The 23917-nt window shown below is 41.7% G+C and overlaps 1 protein-coding gene across 2 annotated transcripts in view; it reads right to left on the minus strand.

The window, feature by feature from the left end:
• KHDRBS2 (KH RNA binding domain containing, signal transduction associated 2) overlaps positions 1–23917 on the minus strand; it is a 542753-nt gene that overhangs the window by 313767 nt on the left and 205069 nt on the right. For both annotated transcript variants that reach the window (XM_067565543.1, XM_067565544.1), the window contains exon 3: positions 6691–6807. In XM_067565543.1, coding sequence (XP_067421644.1) covers positions 6691–6807 — 117 coding nt within the window. The remainder of the gene's footprint in view (positions 1–6690; positions 6808–23917) is intronic.

The following is a 23917-nucleotide window of genomic DNA, read 5'->3' on the forward strand; positions in this document are numbered from 1 at the left end:
ATACATGGATATTTAAACATTGGGTGAAACAAATAAGAAAATAAAGTGCCCAAAATGCAAATTAGAGCTGACAGTGTTTGTCTAAATAAAAAGTAATTTATATTAAGGGAATAATGAAGCCAATGATATCCAGAGGATTTAACTCAAGTACTGTAACTCCCATTTAAACTAATAGCTATAAATGACAAGTTCTGTTATATCTAAGTAATCTGTAAATACTTAGCTCTTACTTACTTCCAAATCCTGTCCTTCTGAAGGAAAAATCATGGTTCAAGTGAAAGGTTTTAGAGTATCTGTGAATACTACTGAGGTGCAGAAAACTATTTTGTAGTTTAACTTTTCTCCCCCTCCCCCCTGCATTTTGGCTATTTATTTATTTAGATTTAAAATTCTTCACCAAAGAATGCCTACCCAGAGCTCTGAACACCCTTGACATATATTTAAACACACAACAAAGAGATTATGGCTATAAAATAAATTTGTCTTTCTGCTCTGTTGCCCATGAAAACCTGCCACCAACTTTTTGTGGGTGCTGGGTGGCAGTGGTGGCCTGTTCTACACAGGAAGTGAGAACGGTAATCTGGTGGTCCCTTCTGCCTTTAAACTCTATGATCACATTTATATCCACCCTTCTGCCGTGCCCCTACACTGCTTCTATTTTCACTATGCCTTATTTTATTGTTAACCTGGATCACAGCCTCACCTATCCTCTCTCGCCAATCTTGTTAGTCACCATAAATAGTATTATTCAAAGTACAGTCATATTTCTGGATAAAGACCATGATCCTCATGGATAAACTCACATGTTCCCTGATAGCTCATCCCAGACAACATTTATAAAAAATAAAAGATATTATGATGTGGCCAAATATCATGTAACTTGGGTCCTGGACTGTGCTTATTATCATAAGCTTATCTGTATTCCTTTTATCATTATCATTGTTTATTTGTTAAGTACCAGGGATGTGCTCAAGACTATAAGACACAAATAAATGAAGTCCTTACTCCATGGAGCTTATAATTTCAGGTATAGCCATCATCACATACAAAATTAAGGGTTATGTAATAAAGCACTCAGTGAAATCCACTGTTAACGTGGACATTTTTCTGTTTTCTCTGGCCCTAAAGAGATTGTCCAGCAACCGAACTAGTGCTGTCCATACCATATCAGATAGAAAGCCGGACTGAGGGAATATTAGATATTTGTTGAATTGGAAGATGGGATGATCATTAAGTCATTTTTATCAAATGATTGTCTCTTGAACACTGGCCAGACTATAACATGTTTAAGTATTGCTGACTATTTGTACTCTCTAAGAGCAATGTAGATAATCTTGGTTAGTATTGGACCAAGGAAGACCCTATAGCTTTTACTAACCATGTTGTACACGGTTTTGTAAGATGTGACTCTGGCTTACCTCATTGCCTTGAGAACTCCTAACTGTACAGTGGAGCCAAACTACCTCAGGGAGATTGGCTCGAATTCAGTCTGCAAAGGGGCAGGATCTGAGATGGCAGCTGCTGATGATGCTTGGATCTGACACTGAGGGGGCAGTCCAGACTGATTAGATGGCTCGTAGTCTGCAACCATTCCACGGTTTTTACTTTGCAGAAGCTACAGCACAGTAAAGAAGGATATCTCAGCTTCCCTTTTAGTCATGGAATGGGACTGTAGGAACGTCTTATATTAGAGTCTTTGGGGTTCAGAGCAAGCCTTCTGTCATTGTGCTCTAGTTTTCTGGTCTACCTCTTTATCTGTGGTAGAAGCTTCGTAATGTATAAGTTCAACACGATGGGAGAAATTTATGTGGGCCAGTGTGTCAACAGCATGGACAAAAGATAACTGAAGGGTCCTACTAGCTCATCAGTGCATTGGTCACCAAGGATGCCACTCCCGCCTCACTCCGCCCCCACCAATATATAGCTTTGTAAATCTGCAACATTAATGCAAGCAGTATGCATGTTAGTTTAAGGACAGGCATGTCACAGTCATCAGTCGCATGCTACAACTGAAGGAAGTAGCGTTATGAGATGCCTTTCATTTCCTTCAGAAGATTCTGGGCCATCCATTGAACTCTGGCATAAGTTATAACCATTCTGTTCTCTAACACATGATGTTCTGAAATAGTCAAACAATATGAAGAATATTTATCTTTTATATAAGATTACTATTAAAGGCTGTTACTCTACAAATGAAAATGAAACCAGGGAGATATGGAGGTGTCAGTCCAGCCCAAAGGTTGCCCTCCCTTTCTCTTCCCCTTCCCTGCTGCAACACCCTGTGATGGGGGAAAAGTCCTCTCATTAGATGAACCCAAAAAGTAAAAGATCTGACAGTGGCCCAAGGTCCCTCTGGCTCCCCCGGGGGAAACCAGTCTTTTCTTCACATAGAATAGTTATTCTTGCCCACAGAGTACACATCTGCAATTTGGTAGAAAGGACTGGACTCAGCACAGGGAGTTGCAGTGTGTGGAAAGGAGAGGCCTCAGTTACTTGAGCTCATAAAAATAACTTTATTTGCATGTACAAATGTGAACTTAATAGCACAGAATTTCTTGCTTAACATACAAACTAAATCAGCAAAGAATGCATGTGCTAAAGATAAGGTTTGCAGCAATGATTAACTTGGATATCATTGAAAATCACCTACGAACTTTAAGTGGATTGATGTCCATTAACTGAGTCTGCTCATAATCAAATTTCTCTTGTCTGTTGATTTTTGCTTTTTTTCACAACTGTCTTCCATGAATTAGAAGGGGGGAAAAAGAACAAAAAGATGAGCAATTGAGTATGGCTATATTTAATCTCATCACTATCTGTTCTGATGAATGAATTTGCATGTTTATAATACTATACCACTCCAGCAGTGAGAAACTAGAATGGCATCCCATGAGTCAGCAAGATAATGAGAGTTCTCAGGATGGAGAGCCTGTTATTTCAACCTGTCATAAGATCTCACTGGAAACTAGCTGTTCTCTTACGATGGATACAATTCGCAGTGATCACTGCTGCATTCATCGTGTTCGGTAACACCTTCCATAGCCCATTTAAAAACACACTCCTCTATTTAGCTACTCAACATTTTGAAGTTCAGTGATTCAGCGTAGAGTCAACATTAAAAACAGAGTTCTGGGTAACCAGTCAAAGAGAAAAAAAATCTCTCTAAAAGAAAACCCTGCTTCCTGTGCTTCCAATTGCAACTTCTTGTGTTAACTAAAGCTATTTTAGTCTAGAATTATGCTACTCTGTCCCCTTAGGCTGCGTCTATCATAGAAAACCGAACTGTTGCTAATTGAGCCAGTGATAGCAGTGTAAGCACAAAAGTGCAGGGTATCCACACTTTCCATGCTGATGTGGGTAAAGGACTTTTTCCCAAATTCACATTCATACTCTATTGCAGTAGCACTGCCCTCTGGGTTCTATCCCATGGTTCCCAGCACAGCTTCCTGTGGCAGGTGCATAATCTCTGTGGTACACAGTGTACATTTGAAGCTGCTCACATTCTTCATTTTGAGTTTGTCTTATGGTCTATTTTAAAATGGTTTTGTCCTGCATGCGGGGTCACACTTACACTCTGTGGGGCAGAGGATACCCTTAGAGGCACTCTACCCACCTGAGACACAATGCTTTCTGAAGCACTGGGGGTGCATGTGGACACAGTAATACCCTATTAGAGAGTGCAGCATTTGCGCACAAACACCTCTAAGGATAGGGTTTATGAAGGAGCAGGGATTTGTCCCTACATGCCCTTTCCAGTCTCTGCTACATGGTCGGTGATCATTTGGATGCCAAAAGCTTCTGCGGCACGATAAGACCCCCCAACGACAGACACAGCCAGAACAACCAGCCAAAGCATCTTAAGGACCTAACCAGAGATTGATCTGGGTGGGTCTCCATCTGCAAGGAGGCTACGTCCCTCTGGGATTTGCCACGATGATGATGAGGCTCCCTCCCAGTCCCATTCACCTTGGATAGCACAACTCTGTGCACCAGCCTTGTAACAGTCCTTGTGCTCTCAATCAATGGGCTGTAATTGTGCAAAAGGTGATGGGTGGAAAGGAAGAGCCTTCTTACTCAGGGCCAGGCATACTACAGCCCTTCGTTTGTACCCTGAGATGTTTATAATCCATTTCCAAATGTTATTCCCATCCGGCTTTGTATGTTTTTCTGCTTCTTATGCATTACCTCATTTGCATAATTCCCCCACTGTCAAATCCTTCCATTTTTCACTTCTCCTCTATGCAAAATCCATAAATTATCTGACAACTCCATTATTTCAATATTTGTTTCCCATAGATACTCATAGATTTGGAAAGGGCAAATCAGCAGGTCAGTCCTCTTTAAAATATGTGACTAAGGATGTAAGCGCATATACATTTTTCATCTTTTCCACCAGTCATATCACAAAAATTGTGTTTCCAGCTCTCTGATTCAGCCCAGCGGTAGTTAGCAAAGAACGGGAGAGGAGAAGGGCAAAGGTGGATTTAATCTGGCCAGCCGCTCTACTTTATGCACAGCTGTCCAAAGACCCAAGGGACTAATCTAATAGTCAGGGATCAGGGAGAAGTAGTGGCCCCCAGGCTGTGACACCTATTGCTAGGGACTGAGAGAGAGAGGTAGGGAGGAGCTGCTCGGAGAATCCCCCTGCATGGGGAATCTTTGGGGACATTGTTAAGCCTTGTTTCTGGCAACTTTTTTCCTCCAGAATGGTGCAAAAGGCCAGAGCACTGGCCAGAATCTAATGCTGAATAGTTAATGTAATTATAAGTTCCATGTTTTACAGCATAAAGGAAGCCAGTGGATATGCTTTTTCTCCAAGAAAGCTCCTTTGACAATGGCAATTCCCCTGCCTCCCTTTTCTGTGTAGCAAGGCTTAGACTATTGTTTCTGTTCACAATCAAGTCCTTTTTCCCCCTTAACTCTTCCTTGGATCAGTGGCACATCCTGTCTGAGAAAAGAGTGTTGGGTATCCATTCATCATTAATTGTCCCCAATTTCCTCTCATTGGATCCTTGTAACAATGATTCATGTGTTTCAGATAATTTTTTTTTTTTTTTATCTTTCACTCTAATTACTTGGGGATTTTGTTTTCTGCTCAGGTTACACTGACAGTCACTTATGATGGTTTGTGTTACCAGAGGTTTTTTCATCACTTCTTTTCAACATCATTTCTTACATCAATATTATGGAACTGAGTTTCCATAATGTCCAGTCTCAACTCCAGAACATCTAAGGGTTTTATCTTGTTTTCCAAGGAGGAAAAGTACCTTGAATTCTGATTTTGCTGCAGTGCTCAGCAGCTCATAAAATCCAGTTCTTTGTGTTGTCTAGAGCAGTAAGTAGTAATGTTTAGTATATCTTGCGTTGTCAGATCAGATTCATGAGACATGATAGGTGAGGAGGCTGGTCTAAAAATCAGAGGATTTAGTCTGCCTGTTTAAATGCAAACACTTCCTGATCTGGTAACGGGTCTTTCACACACCCCTGTTCAGATCATTCCTGCTTTTGGCAATAATGATCTGAATGGGTGGCTGGGAATGGAGCTGGCAGACACATTACAAATGTGCATTATTGCCACTTCAGCAGCATATGCATTTACTGATCTGGAGAGCAATTTTTTTTACTGTGCCAAAAATAGGTTCAAGGGTTATAAAATATTCTACTTGTCAGTAACTAAAAAGAAACTCTTTGGTGTAATCAAACCATAAAAAAATAAAGCCCATACAAATGAGATTGTTAAAAAGACAGTTAAAGTGCTATGGTGACCAACATCTTAAAGATATCAGTGGCAAATTGAAATACTTTTTATATGGGAAACTTGTCTTTCAATTGTAGGGATAATATTACTGAAAACAATAGCATCATCTCGGATGTTCATCTGTTTGCTTGTTTATTTATTTCATTTTGCAAATGGTCTGATAATACCAGTGTGACTGCTGATGTGGAAAAAATGAGTCACCAAAACCAAATAATGTCACTCATAAAAATAGTAGAATGCTGGTTAATTTTTACTTTATCCTGACCCTTGTCTATCTGTTATTTTAACTGCTGAAACAAATAGCAGTGGTGACAGACAGAGTCAATAAAATATATGTCAATGTAAAATATAGATCAGTGGACTGAATAGTTACTATTTACATTTCGAAGCTAGATCATAACACTGCAGTTGTTCAGACTGTATGGTGATAAGGTACAATACAGTATACAATCACATTCTTTTATTCAGATTTAAATAAAGTTGCCTTAGTTTTAAAACAGTCATCTTAGAGAGAAGTGGCGTGACCAAGTGGTATTCCAAACAGCAAGGTTGAAACATATGCCATATGCCATATGGTGTGTTGTCCTTTTAGTGCTATTTACAAATTTTCTTCCAGGATGTCGAAAGTCTTTTTTTTCAAATATGTCTTATCTAATAAATATTCAAAAGGGAAAAGTGCAACATCCACAGACAAATGTTAAAGGGCCTGGAAGACAAGACTAAAACTACACCAAGCATATTTATGCATTCTCAAATTATAACAGTAACCTTCACAAACAAACCTTTACCAGAGGAATATAGACATAAGAATATCTTTTACTACAATTTAATTAGTACATTTTAAATGTAAATTAACCTTTTTAAGAAGAGTCCACTAAATATAACTTTAGCTACACTTAATGATATATAAGATCTGAATGTATGTACAATACCTTAGCTTTGTCCCTCATGGAACCTTTGCCGAGGATAGACATTTTTGCACCTGTTTCCTCCTGTAACCTCTTCAAGGAGTTTCCTCTTGGTCCAAGCAATTTCCCAACAAAATTGAACTAGAAAGTGAATAAAATATCCGGTTTTAGATAAAGATGATGGTGTTCAGAAAGTACAATAAACACTGCTAAGCAAGTTACTGGAGAAGGAAAGGATAAAATATTTGGCTTTCGTAAACATATGTTTCTAAAAGCATAGTTTTCCTTTCTTTTTAAAAATGATATGATTTAGTTCTGGGGATTAAGTTCTGAGTAAACAGGCTGTGTGCTAAAGAGATTCATGGGTTCTGTGAGAGATTTTACACATCCTCCCCCTAGGCCTGAAGGCAGCAGAAGTTCCTGTGGTCCCCCTGGGTGTATGCTTGTAGAGGAAAACAACCAGAGGCTCATTGTAATCATAAATACACTGGACTCATTTCTATTAGTCCCCTTTCCCATCTTCCAAACTCCACTTGCATGCTTGGGCACAGGGAAACCTGTGGCTCTCTTCTCTCCGGCAAGCTGGTGATGTGGGCTTGAGCCTGCCCATTTTACACAGGAGAACGGCACCTGCTGAGCCTATGGTTCTCTGTTTGTGTCATGATCATAAGAGGGAAAAAATTGGCCCTAAAAACACAGTAATGTACATGTGGGCAACTTCTTCAAGTTAGTCATGTAGGTCACGGGAAGTGATTATTCAGGTCACGGGAAGTGATTATTCCCCTCTATTCGGCATTGGTGAGGCCGCATTTAGAATATTGTGTCCAGTTTTGGGCCCCCCACTACAAAATGTGTGGACAAGTTGGAGAGAGTGCAGCGGAGGGCAACCAAAATGATTAGGGGGCTGGAGCACAGGACTTATGAGGAGAGGCTGAGGGAACTGGGCTTGTTTAGTCTGCAAAAGAGAAGAGTGAGGGGGATTTGACAGCGGCCTTTAACTACCTGAAAGGGGGTTCGAGGGAGGAGGGGGCTAGGCTGTTCTCGGTGGTGGCAGATGACAGAACAAGGAGCAACGGTCTCAAGTTGCAGGGCGGGAGGTCTAGGTTGGACATTAGGAAAAAGTTTTTTACTAGGAGGGTGGTGAAGCACTGGAATGGGTTACCTAGGGAGGTGGTGGAATCTCCATCCTTAGAGGTTTTTAAGCTGAGGCTTGACAAAGCCCTGGTTGGGATGATATAGCTGAGGTTGGTCCTGCTTTGAGCAGGGGGTTGGACTAGATGACCTCCTGAGGTCCCTTCCAACTCTAATATTCTATGATTCTATTATTCTATACCCTATGTGATAACTTTTCCTTAACACGTGTTTTGTGCTAAATTCAGTGGACAACTGGGCAGTGTCTTAGTCAGTGGCATGTTAATAGCTGGCTGTAAGTTGGTCAGAGAAAAGAGGTAAATGACAAGACAGCCTAACTTGCATCACTTTGGTATTCTTCAGTAGAGCAAAAAGAATTAATAGTAAACCCACTTAAAGACTGAAGTGGGAGAGTGGGCAGCGGTGAGAGGAATATGGGAAATAGAGCATGGCAAAAAGAAAGACCAACTAAGCATATGCTGAGGTGATTCAAATGACCTCCAGATGACTAACAAGATGATATAAACATCTTACTATATGATGCACCCTCAAGATCTTAGAGCACTTACCAGAATTTAACCTCACAAAATACCCATAAGATAATCGGTATTTTTGTCTCTATTTTACACAAGAGAAAAACGATGCACAGAGAGATTAAGAGGCTTTCTCTACATCACAAACTATGTCTGTAGCCAACCCAAATATACAACCCAGGTAGCATGACTCTCAGTTGTGTAATTTAACTTCAGATCATTGATAGTTCATCCAATATCCAACTGTTGGACACATAAGACGTTCCTGTGTAAATCACACACTATGGAAGAATTTCTTTACCAAAGAATATAAAAGATAGGTGTTTTCCCTTAATACATAATCACCAGGATGAGACAAAGTTTCACGAACAATCTCTGCTGACAACTAAACCTTTATAGCTGATTACAATAGGTTTCACTGGAAGTAAAATTTGGCCCCTATCTTTAGTGACAGGAAACACATATGTTGTATTTCCCCACAAAGAGAGCTCAGAGAACTTACAGAAAACCTGCACGCTTCATTTGTTTTGAAAGACCATTTACTATTCTGAAAATCTCTGACAGTAATGTAGTATTGGACACAGAGGTACAATCCATAAGTTTCAAACAAACAAACCTTTATTACAGATTACTCATGAATCATAGTGCCTGCACCACACCCTGATCCAGAGGGTACACTTCTGGATGGGTGTGTGCCACTACCAGGTTTCTTAAAGGAACGTTCCACTACCCTGCCAGCCACTACCCACTTCGTTTAGCAAACCTGACAGCCTGTCTCTCTTCTCAAGACTTTGCTCAACAGCTGAGAGGTGCTCAAGCTGACACTTCCATGGGATATAGAAGAGGTGACTGGCACTCCTAATGAGGGACCTCAACTTTGGAATGCACTCTTCTGATTGGTTTGAAGTAGCCCTAATTTGTTCCTGACCTTTAGAGTACACGGCAAAGTGCATCTGTTTGTACAGGCGTCTGAGGCTCTAATGGGAGGGTGGGAGGTTTGGGGGGGTTTAGATAAGGAAATTTCAGTTTTGTGAACCAGCTTTGTGAGGAGTCAGGTTGTTGGTTTGCTGCCATTTGTGCCTTTGAGTTCCTTTTGTATTTCTTTATTAAGAATTAGGGCCTAGGGCCTGTGTTATGTTTTCTTTTATTACGTTTCATGTTGAAATGAAAATAAACAAAACCAAAACAAATCTTGGTTATGCAAGGAAGCAGGAATAGTAAGGACTCAGATTCAACCCTAACTCTGAAGTGTCTCGATATTGTAAAATGATATTTACCCATTAGACCATATCAGCTCCATTGCTATGTAAATATGTATTCAGGAAATATACAGGTTTCTACTGTGTCTTTCCAAGGCACCGCTCTGCTTATGCTGTGTGTGAAGGCAAAGCACAGAAGAGCTTCCTATTTCCCCTTTGTGTTTGAGGTAAACCTAGAATAAAATATCTACAGCCCAAACCCTGTAAATCAAATAAGATGAATTCCTCTGTCTATATAAGGATATATTGTGTATTGTTTAATGGATTTCTTTACTGCTTGGCAAAAGTAGACTCCATCTTGCTGTAGACTCCATCTTGTTGATTTCCTGTGTAAGTTGTTTTCCAAAGATTTATACTATTGAATCTAAGAACATCTTGATTAATTACTCTTTGTGTATGAGTGAGGAATGTGTGTGTAGGGCATAAATAAGATAAGGACAAAGACGCCAGCCTAAACTGCTCTGACAACAAAGAGGGGAGCGAAGACGCCAGCTGCCATTATAATCCTGACCCTGAAGGCCGAAGAGTGCAGATAAACGATCCTAAAGTACAGAAGGATCTACCCTGGGGAGCGGACAAAGCACAAAGATAAGAGAATGGTCATGCTTGCAAATAGCTGATGATTAACAACCATACCGGACCTGGAGGCAGCATGACACGGCAAGACCGATAGACTTACATTAGAGCCAGTGACTACAATCATCATCATCATCATCATTGAGGAGCATCAGATCACAGCTGATTTCCCCCATGCTTGACCTAGCTGGCCACTAGGCTTGACTCGAGCAACGAACTGGTAGCTATATTCTACCAGTTTGCAGAACTCTTGTGTGTGTATATGTAATAGCTTTTTAAAGATTTTTATGTTTACAATACACGTGGCTTATTGCCTTATCCCTTGAACAAGATTCCACAGATCATTTCTTTTACAAGTATAACATGTGAGTGCAGCATGAATTTCTTTGATGCCAGCCGCATCCCACAAGGCAGTGCAGAAAGACCAGCTGTGACTATGCACTGTTTCTCCCCTATGAGGGTGTATAGTGATGCTCAGGGAATTCAGTATCTGGTATAATGGCTGTGTGACAGAGTGCTGGGCAGCAACCCCTTAGCCAGCCCTTTGTCATACCAGTCCAAATTGAGTGAGGTAAATTGGAACTGACTAGGGACACCTGCATCTGATTTGTGAAGGGTAAGCAGCTGTCCGCCTAATTAGCCAGGGTTATATACTGGCCCAGGTGAAGGAAGTAGGGGAGGAAGGAGAAGCTGTGGGAGTAGCAGAGGCAGTGATCCAAACTGTATGCTGTAAGAAGGTGGTGGGACTGCACACTGTAAATAAACTACACTGGACTGTGAAACCAGAGGTTCTTGGAGTCATTTGTGATCAAGAGGGTGGCCAAAGTGGAGCGGCAGCGGCAAAGAACTCTTACACCTGGGGCTTGTCTGAACCTTGCTGAGCCAGCACAAGCATTGGCAGCTTGGAGATGGAGGAGACCCTGAAATGGCTGGTAAAGCAGCAGGAAGAGATGCAGAAGGCCATGCAAACCTTTCAGCAATCCAAGCAGGTGGAGTGACAGGCCTTGCATACCTGGCAGGTGGAGCAGCAAAAAACCTGCAGGACTTTATATGGGAACAGGCCAATGCATAACAGCAGCTCCTGCAGAAGATGATGAGTCCCACAGTGGGGAATGGCTCTTGGATGTCGGGTTTAGGACTATGCAAGATGTGCCCTGTAGATGACCTGGATGCATTCCTCTTCACTTTTGAGCAGGTAGCCATGGGGGCTGGATGGGATTGGACAATCTGTTTTTACAGCTAGTTCCCTCCCTGGCAGGTGAAAATCAAGTAGCATATATGGACCTGAGTGAGGAATAGGCCAGGATTTATGAGGCAGTGAAATTGGCCATCCTGGATTGGGCAGGGCTGTCATCTGAGACGTACTGCCAGCAGTTTCGGTCAGCAAGGTGGATGGGGTTTGCAACCCTGGGCGTTTTGCCCAAAGGTTGATGGATTGGCTGAAGCCTGATGCTCAGACCCTGAGGGAGATTATGGACATGCTCTAAAACAGTTCTTACATGGTCCCTAACAACATAATGGTCTGGGTTCGGCAGCATCAGCCGAGCACAGTGGAGGCTGCTGTGAAGTTAACCAAGGAATACACGGAGGCAGACTCTCTCAGGAAGGAGGGATGGCCATATAAGGCCTTAAGGTCCAGCGGAAAGCCCAGAGAACCCCTGCTCCGAAAAAGACCAGAGAGGAAAAAGGAGGACAGCCGAGGAGCTCCCACTGGGGCCTGCCCAATTGTTTGCTGGCAATGTGGGCAACCAGGGCATAGAAAGATGGACTGCCCACACATGGAGTGTGGCAGGGCAGAGTTTTGCAGGTGGACTAACATTGTCCACCATTCCAATGAAGGTGGGGATGAAACCCCAGAGGGCCCACTCTCTTCCCCAGAAGGGGCTGGTGAAGCCTCACTGGGTACTTCCCAGAGAAAAGCTGAATCTTGAATGTATCCATGGAGATAGGAAACAGTGCCCTATGGCCCAGGTGCCCCTAGAGGGCTGGGGCCAGTTTCAGTGGAAATGGGCTGGGGTAGTGGAGGGGCTGCTTTACCCAGTAGTGTTAGGCATAGAATGGAACCCCTCCCCATGAGGGAAGAGGCAGTAGAAGGAACCCCATGGGGGGGAAACCATGAAGTTCCCCAGAGAAGGGGGTAGAAACCTCTTGGGTGGGAAGCCCCAGGAAAGAACACCCTACAAAGGCCAAAGTGTGGAAGAAAAGAAGTGTCCTTAGGAGCCCATGGGGGAGGGAGGAGGAAGTGAGGAGACAAATGCTAGACAGGACCAGAGTCAGGGGTTGAAGTGCTCCCAGGAGCCCAGGGATAATGGGAGAAACAGGGAGGAACATCATAGAGGGGTGATGCCTGGCCCAAACACCTCAGCGGAGGTAAAGGGGCCCACAGAGCCTTCCGAAATGCAACCCCTAATGGGAGCCAGCCAGTCCCCACTAGAGGCATGAGAAGCCCAAAGTCCTGGGTACCCATGAGGGGGCCAGAAGGTATGGGGGGGGGGGGGGAAGGGCGGGGACTCACCCAGGTTTGCAACTGGTGTGAAGACCTTTGGGTGGCAGCAGAGCTATGGGGGTGACCACCCCCCAAACAGTGTCATTTCTGTGATTGGGGGAAGACTGAACCCCACAAGGAGGACCCTGAGGGTCAAAGGAAAGAAGGAGAACTCCCCCATAGGGATCACTCCAGTAACCGGAGGAGGGGTTGGGGAAAGAAGAACCTGTTGCTTCAATGAGCGGGGGAGGTGTGTGGCAGAGTTCTGGGCAGCGAACTCTTAGCCAGTCCTCTGTCACACCAGCCCCAGTTGAGTGAGGTAAATTAGAACTGGCACCTGATCTGTGAAGGGGTAGCAGCTGTCCACTGAATTAGCCAGGGGTTCTATACTGGCCCAGCTGAAGGAAGTAGAGGGGGAAGGAGAAGCTAGGGAGTGGAAAGGGAGCAGAGACTCTGGTTGGCTGCCTCAGGTGCTTCTGCAGGCAAACTGCATGTTGTAAGAAGGTTGTGGGACTGCACACTGTAAATAAACTACACTGGACTGCGAAACCAGAGGGTCTTGGAGTCATTTGTGATCAAGAGGGTGGCCAAAGTGGAGAGGCAGCAGCAGAGAATCCTTACAGGCTGCCTTTGAGCTGGTGCACAAGTAGGGGAAGGGCACCCATGCAGGGGCAGCCAAAATTTGGCCCAGTTCGTTGTCTGAATAGAAAAAAACTGCTGATAAAGTCTATAGAGATTTATACTGAACATTTATATTTATACACATTATAAACTGTCTAATAATTCCCTGGAAATCTTATAGCATAAGAGATTGATCCTGCAAAGGTAAGTTGTAATGTGCCTAAAAATATGTGCACAGTGGATGTTGAAGATGACACTGAAAATAAATATTTGGGCATTTTTAATTCCATCAGCTATATGGCAGACATCTATGCACACTTAATCCATGTCTTAGACACTCTTGAAATACATTATACAATAAGCAATGTTTACAGTTAAATAACTTGGTTGTTTTAAATTTGTGTTCCTTTGCCCCAAATTTGCAGAATGTCAAAATATTGTACCAGAAACTCTACTGCACTGTTCATTTTTTTTCCAGCAACAATAAAAGATAGTAATATTGACTCTATGGGCAACCAACTGATAGTCACAAAATTTCTAAGGACTTGAAAATATCCTAGACTCTTTGTGTCAATGAGAGTTTTAGGTAACAGAGAATGTCCATTTGTATAGCAGCCAACAAGTAATAAAAAGTTGAACTGATCACCTCTAACGTCATCTGAAGTTTGAAATATGACTCTATTCTTCCCTGCTCACTTTTAATTTTTTTAAATTCGCTGTACAAGAAACAGAATAGAATTGAATATATAGACAAACAATTTTGTTGTGAAACACACATGGCTGCTACCTCCACCGTACATCTTATTCAGACCTACAATAATCAGCAAATGAAACAATAAATCACCTGACAGTATATACCCCCTGCTCCACCCACAAGCACACATCTTACCATTAACATAACTATGTAATCAGACCACACCCCACCACCTGAATTCTACTCCATTTCTGCTCATCTGCACAAATGTCCTGGAATACTATGAGTTGTGGTTGTTAGGGATAGTAGTTGGCTCTACTGAGAGAGGGGAGGTTGCTGAAGGTATGTGAACAGAAGGATGGGTAGGGGGACTGATGGAAAGCTGGCACCGCAAAGGGGGCAACATCAATCTTTTGAGGGCTAGTGTTTGATTACAGCAGTTGGGGGGTGGTGAGGTATGTGCGTGAGGAATAGATTCATAGATTCTAAGGCCAGAAAGGACCACTGTGATCATCTAGTCTGACCTCTTGCATAACACAAACCCTCTGGAAGAAACCATAGAACTTCCCCACAATAATTCCTCAAGCATATCTTTTAGAAAAAAACATCCAATCTTGATTTGAAAATTATCAGTGACAGAGAATCCACCATAACCCCTGGTAAATTGTTCCAAGACCTAATTACTATCACCATTAAAAAAATACATCTTGTTTCCAGTCTGAATTTGTCTATCTTCTGTGAGACAGCAGGACCAGATGGCAGCATGAGGGTCCGAAGGAAGATATATAAGCCCCAGAATGTTCCGGGCCTTGTGAAAATTTGAGCGTGGGTTACTACAGGTTAATTAGGACCACCCGGGACCAATTGAGGCCCAGCAAGAGTCCTTATTAAAAACCCCTGCTCCAGCCAGACTGGGGGAGGGAGAGTAAGGAGTGTTGTAATCAACCAGAGGGACCAGAGCCGTGAGAAAGCTACAAGAGAACATGGGAAGAAATAGTGCAGGGGAAAGAAGTGCAGCTGCAAACAGTGTCAGCAGCACACAGCTGCTATTCATAGGGTCCCTGGGCTGGGCCCCAGGGTAGATGGCAGGTCTGGGTCCCTTCCCTTCACTGTGCATTACAGAGGCACTGACACACAGAGACAGAGCCAACAGGTGGTGCCCAGACTCACCACATCAGAGCAAAGCATGGGACCCACCATAGCAGAGCAGGCAATTTGTCACACTTCAAATTCCAGATATTGAATCGTGTTATGCCTTTCTCTGCTATCTTGAAGAGCCCATGGATTAAATATTAGCTCCCCATGTAATTACTTACAGAATGTAATCAAGTTACCCCTTAACCTTCTCTTTGTTAAGATGAATAGATTGAGTTGTTAGAATCTACCACATTAAGGCCTGGTCTACACTGGTGACTTATTTCGAATTAAGGACCCTTAATCTGAATTAATTACAGATGCGTCTAAACTGATGCTACTGTTAGTTTGAATTAAGGTGCCTGTAAAACCGAATTAATTAGACCACCTCTGCAAGTGGCATAGCACCTAATTTGTAGTTGTTAATTCAAATTAGTGAGAATGTGGTCGCAATTTGAATTAATTGGCCTCCAGAATGTATCTCATGATGCCCCATTTCAGAGTACCCTCCCCCAAAGCAGCCCCAGGAAGATTTGATTCTTCATTTCCTGTGCTTGCTGCCAGCATGGAGAGAGCTTTCCATTGTTCTCAGCATGGCTACTGCAAAGCCCAAACGTGCTCCATCATGGAGTTGTTCAGAGGTCTTAGACCTGTGGGGAGAGGAGTCAGTTCTTGCTGAGCTCAGATCCAGCAAAAGGAATCTGAACATTTATGGGAGGAGGAGGAGGGAGCTGTGGATAGTAGGGTGCAGGAGAGCAGGGTGTCCGTTCTCCCACAAAATCTGGAGTTATTCCTGATACCTGAGCAGTCCACCAGCACACAGGACAGCACAAATGATCCCGTGGAAGGCACATCTGGTAAGTTTTCTTTCTTATTAGCATTTCTATCCTTGCACAGTGGTTGTGGGGGGAGGGGGAATCTCATGTGTTTCATTGAGTGCCATGGGTGCTCTATTTTAAATGTGTTTTCAAATGGTACGCAGTTTGTGTCTTTAAGGGTTGGAAAGATCCCCTCCCTCGTGTGGCAAATGGGTTTAAAATGGCCAACAAGTCCTGCCCTGTTTGTGTTTTTAAGGGTTGGAAAGATTTCCCCCAGACACCCCTCCTCCCTGTGTGCGGCATGGGTTTTAAATACCCAGCAAGCCCTGTGCAGTTTGTGTCTTTAAGGGGTGGAAAGATTTCCCCCCACACACTCCCAGCGTGCTGAATGGGTTTTAAATCATTTGCTATATTGTATCATGTGCTCATTATGGCAATTTTCTCTTTATTAAGAGTTTCTTCACTATGGTACATGCGGATACATTGTATCTTGGGCTCATCACTGAAATGGAAAGATTTGTATCTGTCTCTTAATATGTTAACTGTGGGTCCCTTCTTATTTATATTTCATTCTACAGACACCTCGCCAGTGGACCGACCCTTAAGAAGTGCTGCTGACAGATCGTCTCAGATTAGAAAAAGGGAAGAAAAATAAAGCAGAGATGATATGTTTGCAGACCTCATGAATGTCTCAGTAGCCGCAGAGGCAGAGCAAAGAACTAGGTGGCTCACCTTGACCAATAAAATGGGAGAACTGTAGGACAATGATCGCAGCACCGCACAGCAGATGCCGCAAGTCATGCGGGACCAGGCAGACATTCTACGGCATCTCCTACGGCAATGCTCCTCAACTGATGGCTATGCCACCTTCCCCCTCCCCAGTCCCCAATAGCTCTTGGAGGAGATTGTCCAGGAGGCATTACATGCTTACCTCCATCCCAGATGTGAGCAGAAAGCTGCAGCGGACATGCTGAGTGCTGGCCAGCAAGCTACCACCCTACCCCAGGAGACAGTGAAAGGACCCCTTCCCCCATTACTTGAATGTAAAGAAATAAAGGTTTGCATCATTCCACGTTTCTTTATTAAATCATATGTAAGTCAGGAGGGAATTCTCAGGCACAGATATCAAATGGGCTTGGGTGGTGGGATGATTATTAAAGACAAACAACACACAGTGTGTGGCAAGCAATATACAGGGGGTTTGGGGATGATCATTAAGGGAAAACAGCATACAGGTGGGGTGGATGGTTTGGTGGAGGGAAAAATCAAAGGCAAGCAATATCTAGGTGGTGGTGGGGGGAGCATAAAAGGCAAACAGCATACAGGTGGAGGGGGTGGTTTGGTGGAGGGAAAAATCAAAGGCAAGCAATATTTAGGCTCATTATTATAAATGATCTGCTGGATCTCTTGTATCACAGCATCCACAGAGGCATAGATCACTCTTCTTCGCATTCTTGCTCGAGTTCTAAAGTAATCCAGGATAAGCCGTGATGTATTTGTCACGGTCAAAATGAGAGCACCGGATTGCATCCCTGCCCATCTTGGCTAACAGCCAATGATAGACCTATTTTCCATGAACTTGTCTAATTCTTTTTTTGAACCCAATTATAGTTTTGGTCTTCAAAATATCCCCAGGCAATGAGTTCCACAGGTTGACAGTGTGTTGTGTGGAAAAAGTACTTCCTTGTGTTTGTTTTAAACTTGCTGCCTATTAATTTCATTGGGTGGACCCTGGTTCTTGTGTCATGTGAAGAAGTAAATAACACTTCCTTATTACCTTTCTCCATACCATTCATGATTTTACAGACCTGTATCATATATGTCCTTAGTCCTCTCTTTTCCAAGCTCACAGTCCCGGTCTATTTAATATCTCTCCTCATATGGAATCTGTTCCATACCCATAATCATTTTTGTTGATCTTCTTTGTAATTTTTCCAATTCTAATATATCTTTCTGAGATGGAGTGAACTGAATTGCATGCAGTTTTCAAGGTGTGGGCATACGATGGATTTATATAGTGGCATTATTTGTCTTATTATTTTTCTCTTTCCTAATAGTTCCTAACTTTCTGTTAGCTTTATGGACTGCTACGGCACATTGAGCAGATGTTTTTAGAGAACTTTTCACAATAACTCCAAGATCTCTTTCTTGCGTGATAATAGCTGATTTAGACTCCATCATTTTGTATGTACAGTTGGGATTATGTTTTCCAATATGCATTACTTTGCATTTATCAACATTGAATTTTGTCTGCCATTTTGTTGCCCACACATCCTGTTTTGTCAGATTCCTTTAAAATTCTTCTATGTCAGCTTTGAACTTAACTACCTTGAGTAATTTTGTATCATTTGTAAACTTTGGGACCTCACAGTATGTTGAACAGCACTGGTCCAAATACAGATACTTGGGGTACCCTTCTTTTTACCTCTCTCCATTATGAAAACTGAACATTTATTCCTACCCTTCATTTTCCATCTTTTAACCAGTTACTGAGCCATGAGAAGACCTTCCCTCTTATCTCATGACTGCTTAAGCATCTTTGGCGAGGGACCTTATTAAAGGCTTTCTGAAAGTCCAAGTATTCTATATCCACCGGATCACCCTTGTCCACATTTGCTGACACCCTTAAAGAATTCTAATAGATTGGTAAAGCATGACTTCCCCACTACAAAAGTCATGTTTATTCTTCCCCAACATATTTTGTTCTGATATTGATTCTCCAATATTGTGTTCTCTATGTCTGATAATTCTATTCTTTACTGTAGTTTCAATCAATTTGCCTGGTACTGAAGTTAGGCTTACTGCCCTGTAATTGCCAAGATTTTCTCTGCAGCCATATTTTAAAATTGGCTTTATGTTAGCTATCCTCCAATCATCTGGTATAGAAACTGATTTAAGTGATAGGTTACCTACCACAATGAGTAGTTCTGCAATTTCATATCTGAGTTCCTTCAGAACTCTTGGGCGAACACTATACCACATAAAGCTGTCATGAATTAAACTGTTGTATGTATACCTACACTGCACTAAAACATAACAATAAAAATATATTATTTTTCTTTTGACTATGATAGGAAGAATGCTGCTAATATATCCAGCAAATATACATATTCATTGGAATATCATGTTGCATATAAGGCTCAAACCAGGTGACGGATCACTCGATAATTGCCCTGTTCTGTTCATTCCCTCTGAAGCACCTGGCATTGGCCACTATCGGAAGACAGGATACTGGGCCTGATGAACTACTGAGTAGGTAACTAGAAAGTGTAACACCTCTTGATAAGCATGCATGTCTCCTGTTGGCATAAAATGCAGTATTGCAAACATATGAGGTCAAATCCTATTCATTCCCTCAACGCTCTGCAGCCATGTACAGCCCAGTACATCGTACAGCCAGTGGAGCAACACTTTTGGAGATGGGAAAAGGGAGAGGAAGTAAATAGTGAATCCATGCCTGCAGGGAGGTTCTGGAAATCATGTATACCACCAGAGATATGAGCTGCTACCATAGTCTACTGCACTCCTGAGACTACATCAGGTATCTTACAAGCCCTCTGAGAAGAAGAATGACATATCACGTAGAACTCTCCTGCATGGGATCTCTTCATGTGTGTTTTGAACAGTGACCAGGCTTTAGCCCATGGAAAGGAAAATAGACTCCAACTGAAATACTCCAATTTGGTGTAATTCCATTAAGTCAACTGAATTACATTAGGGATAAATTAGATCCAAGCGACAAAAACAAGAGTCATTAAAGATACAGTATCTCTAAAAGATTTACTTATGACAAACATTTTATTATGCATTTTTTATCTTCAGATATGCTGGAAGCTCATATTTACAGTGTACTTGAAGAGGACGATGCAATAATTGCTTGGTTATTTATTAGCTCACAGCAAGAACCTAAATCTACAGTGAAAATACATTTTTTTTGGCATAACTCCATGAAACATATGGTCAGTGACTCTAGACAAACATCTTCCAGAGTACAAGTCCATACGGATATAACATACTATTCCCTCAGTTTTCATTTTAGTCATTTTCTGTTAGAATTTGGTAACAAGTTGTGGCATTTAAATAAAGGCATTTAAATGATCTTTAGCATTAGAATAAATTTTCAGGTTAAAAAATAATTGCATTTAGTCTCTGATGTATCGTTATTTAGAAAAATTTAAACAAGTCTTTCCTGAGGTACATTCCAATAGCTATTTCTCTAACAGATATATTAGCAGCTATGGTTCTGCATAGTGGGGGCCTGATTCTGCCACTCTTATTCACATTGTGTAACTACTTGGTGAATATTGTCATTAAAATTAATAGGACTGTGTACAGCCTTTTTAAAAATGAGAAGTCATCTTATCTGCCTGTCTGCTAGGAGGGAGGGATGGGGATTCTGATTTTTCCATCAGGGAGATTTTATACTTGCTTTTTCCTATAATGTTTCTGTACACTATTAAACAGTTGCCGTGTTTGACCACAGAGATGGCTTTATGTCAGTGGTGGCTGAAATGACATAATGCAACATGCAGTGTGTAGTGGCTCTTAACCCCCACCATGGTTGGCCAGCTCAGCTTGCCAGTGCAGGAGATTAGGAGGCAGGGATGAATGGCTCAGCTTCCTTTTTACCCATTTCAGTAGAGTCTGCAATTGTGGTTGGCCCCTGTACATTGACACAGAAGGGCAGAGGGCTCCTGGAGCCTGTTCACAATGTTGTCCATCCATGCAAATGGCAGCTATATCTGGGATTTATCATTGTAATCCCATTTCTCACTTTCAGAAACTTTTGGGATGAAATTTGCCAGGCTTGGTCTCTGTCTCAAAGTGTTTTTTAGAAGTATTTGAATAAAAATAGCTGTTTGAAATTTGATCCAATATGCTTCATTACATGATCACATTTTATCTTACAATATTGTCCATATATGTATCTATCTAACTTAGTAGGAAACACTGTATTATTATTAGAGAAATAGTATATGATAATTTAATTAGACTATTACAGTGCACTGGATTTTTGCATTTCATTATTAATAATAATTATACTTGCAGTAGAATTTATGCAGCAATCTGCATGTTTAAAGCACTGTACAAACATTTGTATTTTATTATTCAGGTCATGTACATAATCAAAGCAGAGCATTATTTTAATTTTGATTGACACATGCAAACTCATTAATATAGCTCTAAAGAGAAGCTATCAGCTTGGAGAAAGCTTTCAAAAACACTTTTATTCAGAACCAATTCTAGTTTTGCTTTATATAATGCATTTTCTGTATACTTCCTGCCAGTTTTGTATTACTGAGGACATATGCATGAAAATTTGATCTTTGATTCTTTGGACCTCATTTTCCTGTATTACTTCAACAATTGGAAAAACAAAATCTAGTAGTTTTCAAGGTCTTTTCATGAGGTACCGACTGCTTTTTAATGACAAATCTTCAGTAGGCCTTAATGTTTCTTAGATGATTCTGAGCATCTTGCAGGATCAAGTCCTGCAAGTCAAAACATATAACCATATAATGAAATCCTACTGGGTTAAAATCCTGGCGCTAAGCACTTGAAACTCCCATTGAAGTCAAGTATGACTTTTGCCCAAGTAAGGGCACAAGATCTGACCAGTAAAGTCAAGATTCTTTAACAGAATTAAAAAAATATTTCATATATGTGTGGTCTATATAGTAAGACTATAAATAAGAAAACTGAACATTAAACTTTAGACATCGAGTAGAATGGAGTACAAAATAAGAGAAAATGGGGAAAGCTCATGATGGATCTATTGCTATTGTCTATGATGTGAAATGTGGCTTTGCTATATTTCCATAAGCAGGAATGATCCTAAGCATTTTGCCAGCCAGGTCAGAAAATGTTTTTCGGAACCCTCCCCTCACCCCATGCCGTGCCCCAGAGTGGCCAAATGAAAAAAAGGCTGTGTGGCATTGCAGTATGGTGCTTCGTGGAAGCTGGCACCCAGGGTGAATCCCCCTGTTCGCTCACTCCTAGACCCATACCTGGCCATAAACCCCAACTAAGGGACAGCTCGTAGTTGCACTGCCCCAGGAGCAGATGCAGAACCAGATTGTGACACAGTCTATTCCCTAGTTTCTCCACTTGCTCTGGGATGTTGGGGAGGGAGAAATAGTCTGCACCATCCCTACACCTTGCAACGATTGTTTCCACCTATGTGATGGATCACCATATTGTCTAGGTGGAAATGCCTTACTACTCACTGCCCACTGGTGTAGGATGAGAAGCTATGGACCCAGGCAGGCTGCTCTCCCCACACCTAGAATTGCAATACCAGTGCAGGAGACGAAGTGGATTCCTTACATCCCATTATTTCCTTGCAGAGGGGAGTTCACCTCTCACTTGATATTAATATAACTGATATGTAATTTTTATTTTTGATAAATATATTCTGAAAAAGATATGTCACTCAATGTGGAAATATATGATTTCTGTGACGATTCAAGCATTATTTGAAAATGTGCATATAAGGAACATGATTTTTCCATTGTCAATATTTTATTTTGGTAAGTGGATTACAAAACTGGATTACAAAAGCAGAAATTATTTATCATTTGAGTGCCAAAACCATTTGAAAAAGAGGGCGGGTTGCAGTGTGGTGGCCAGTGGCATGCTTTCTGGAAATAACATAACTGTGCTTCAGATAAGGCTGAGGTGAGGCAGATAAAACAAAGATTCTAGGTTAATATTTGGAAGGCAGAACAAAGCATATTCTACATGACAAATGAGTGGGAGAACATGACATGGAGCCAAAATGGCTGGATACTGCATCGACTGAGATCAAAACATTGTGCAGGAAAGAAAACTTGCCATATAAACATCAATAATAGCCACAGAATGAACAAAAAAGGCCACTGCCCTAATAATGCTATGGCATCATTGCACATTTTTCACTTGCAACTCTATCTTTCAAAGAGCAGGATTTGGCTCTCATTGTATAAAAGGATTATAAAATTTATCTCTTAAAATGACATTACTGAATGCCTCTATTACATTTAATAATCCTATTTTTTAACTTAATATTTATTTCATTTTGAGAACATTGCATTCAACAGTTTTACATACAAAAAACAATCCAGTAACAGAGTATGAAGTGGTCTGTAGATCCTGTCTGAACTGAAAGGACAATATATAAATGAGAGCTCAAAGTTCCCACTGGTTTCAACAGAAATTGCACGTGTTCAGCATCTCTGAAAAAAATTATGACTTAGAACTCCCGAAACAAGAGACCAGTCATGAGGTATATGCTATCACTGTAAGGATGCTATGCAGGCTGACACGCTCCATCCAGGGATGATTGGTTTTATCATTAGGATAAAAGCAATTAAGTTGGGAGAGGCCAGTCACTCGGAGGGCAGGAAAGACTCAGGTAATAACAGCTGGAATCTCCCTGAAAACAAGACATACATGACAGATTTTTTCACACTCCTATCCAACATGGCTATGCTGGTAGAACTTTTAAGTGTAGACCAGGCCTGAGTGGCTCCATACTCAGGATAATGATTAACAGTTTGTAGCTCAAAACCTTCTTCACCAGTTTTCTTCATACTTTGCAGGAGGGAAGAGATAACCAATGAGGGTAGTATTCTACTGTGAATCCATTGATATAAACAAGCACACAAGCATTCTTAGCATTTACTTAACTATTTTCCCTGGAAATCCCACAATATGCAAAATATTGCAATGTGCTTCACCTTCTAAATCTGTGACCTGGTTGTGTAAACATACGTGTAGACGTGTGTAAGCGAAGCTGAAGTCAGCACACTAAAAACAGCAGTGTAGATGTTATGGGGTGTGGTGGGCTTGAGAGCCTGATATCCAGCCTGAGTCACAATGCCCACACTGCTTTTTTTAGCATATTAACTCAAGCCCCATAGGGCGAGGCTGTCTACCGGGGCTGTGAGACTTGCTCTGAGCTGCAGTTATTTTTTTAACACCTACTTGGGGTCTTCCAATTATGAAATTCTGTGTTCAAT

This window comes from Emydura macquarii, unplaced genomic scaffold (assembly GCF_026122565.2).
Source record: "Emydura macquarii macquarii isolate MOO-44397 ecotype Brisbane River unplaced genomic scaffold, CSIRO-AGI_Emac_v2 contig_2680, whole genome shotgun sequence".
NCBI lineage: Eukaryota > Metazoa > Chordata > Testudines > Chelidae > Emydura > Emydura macquarii.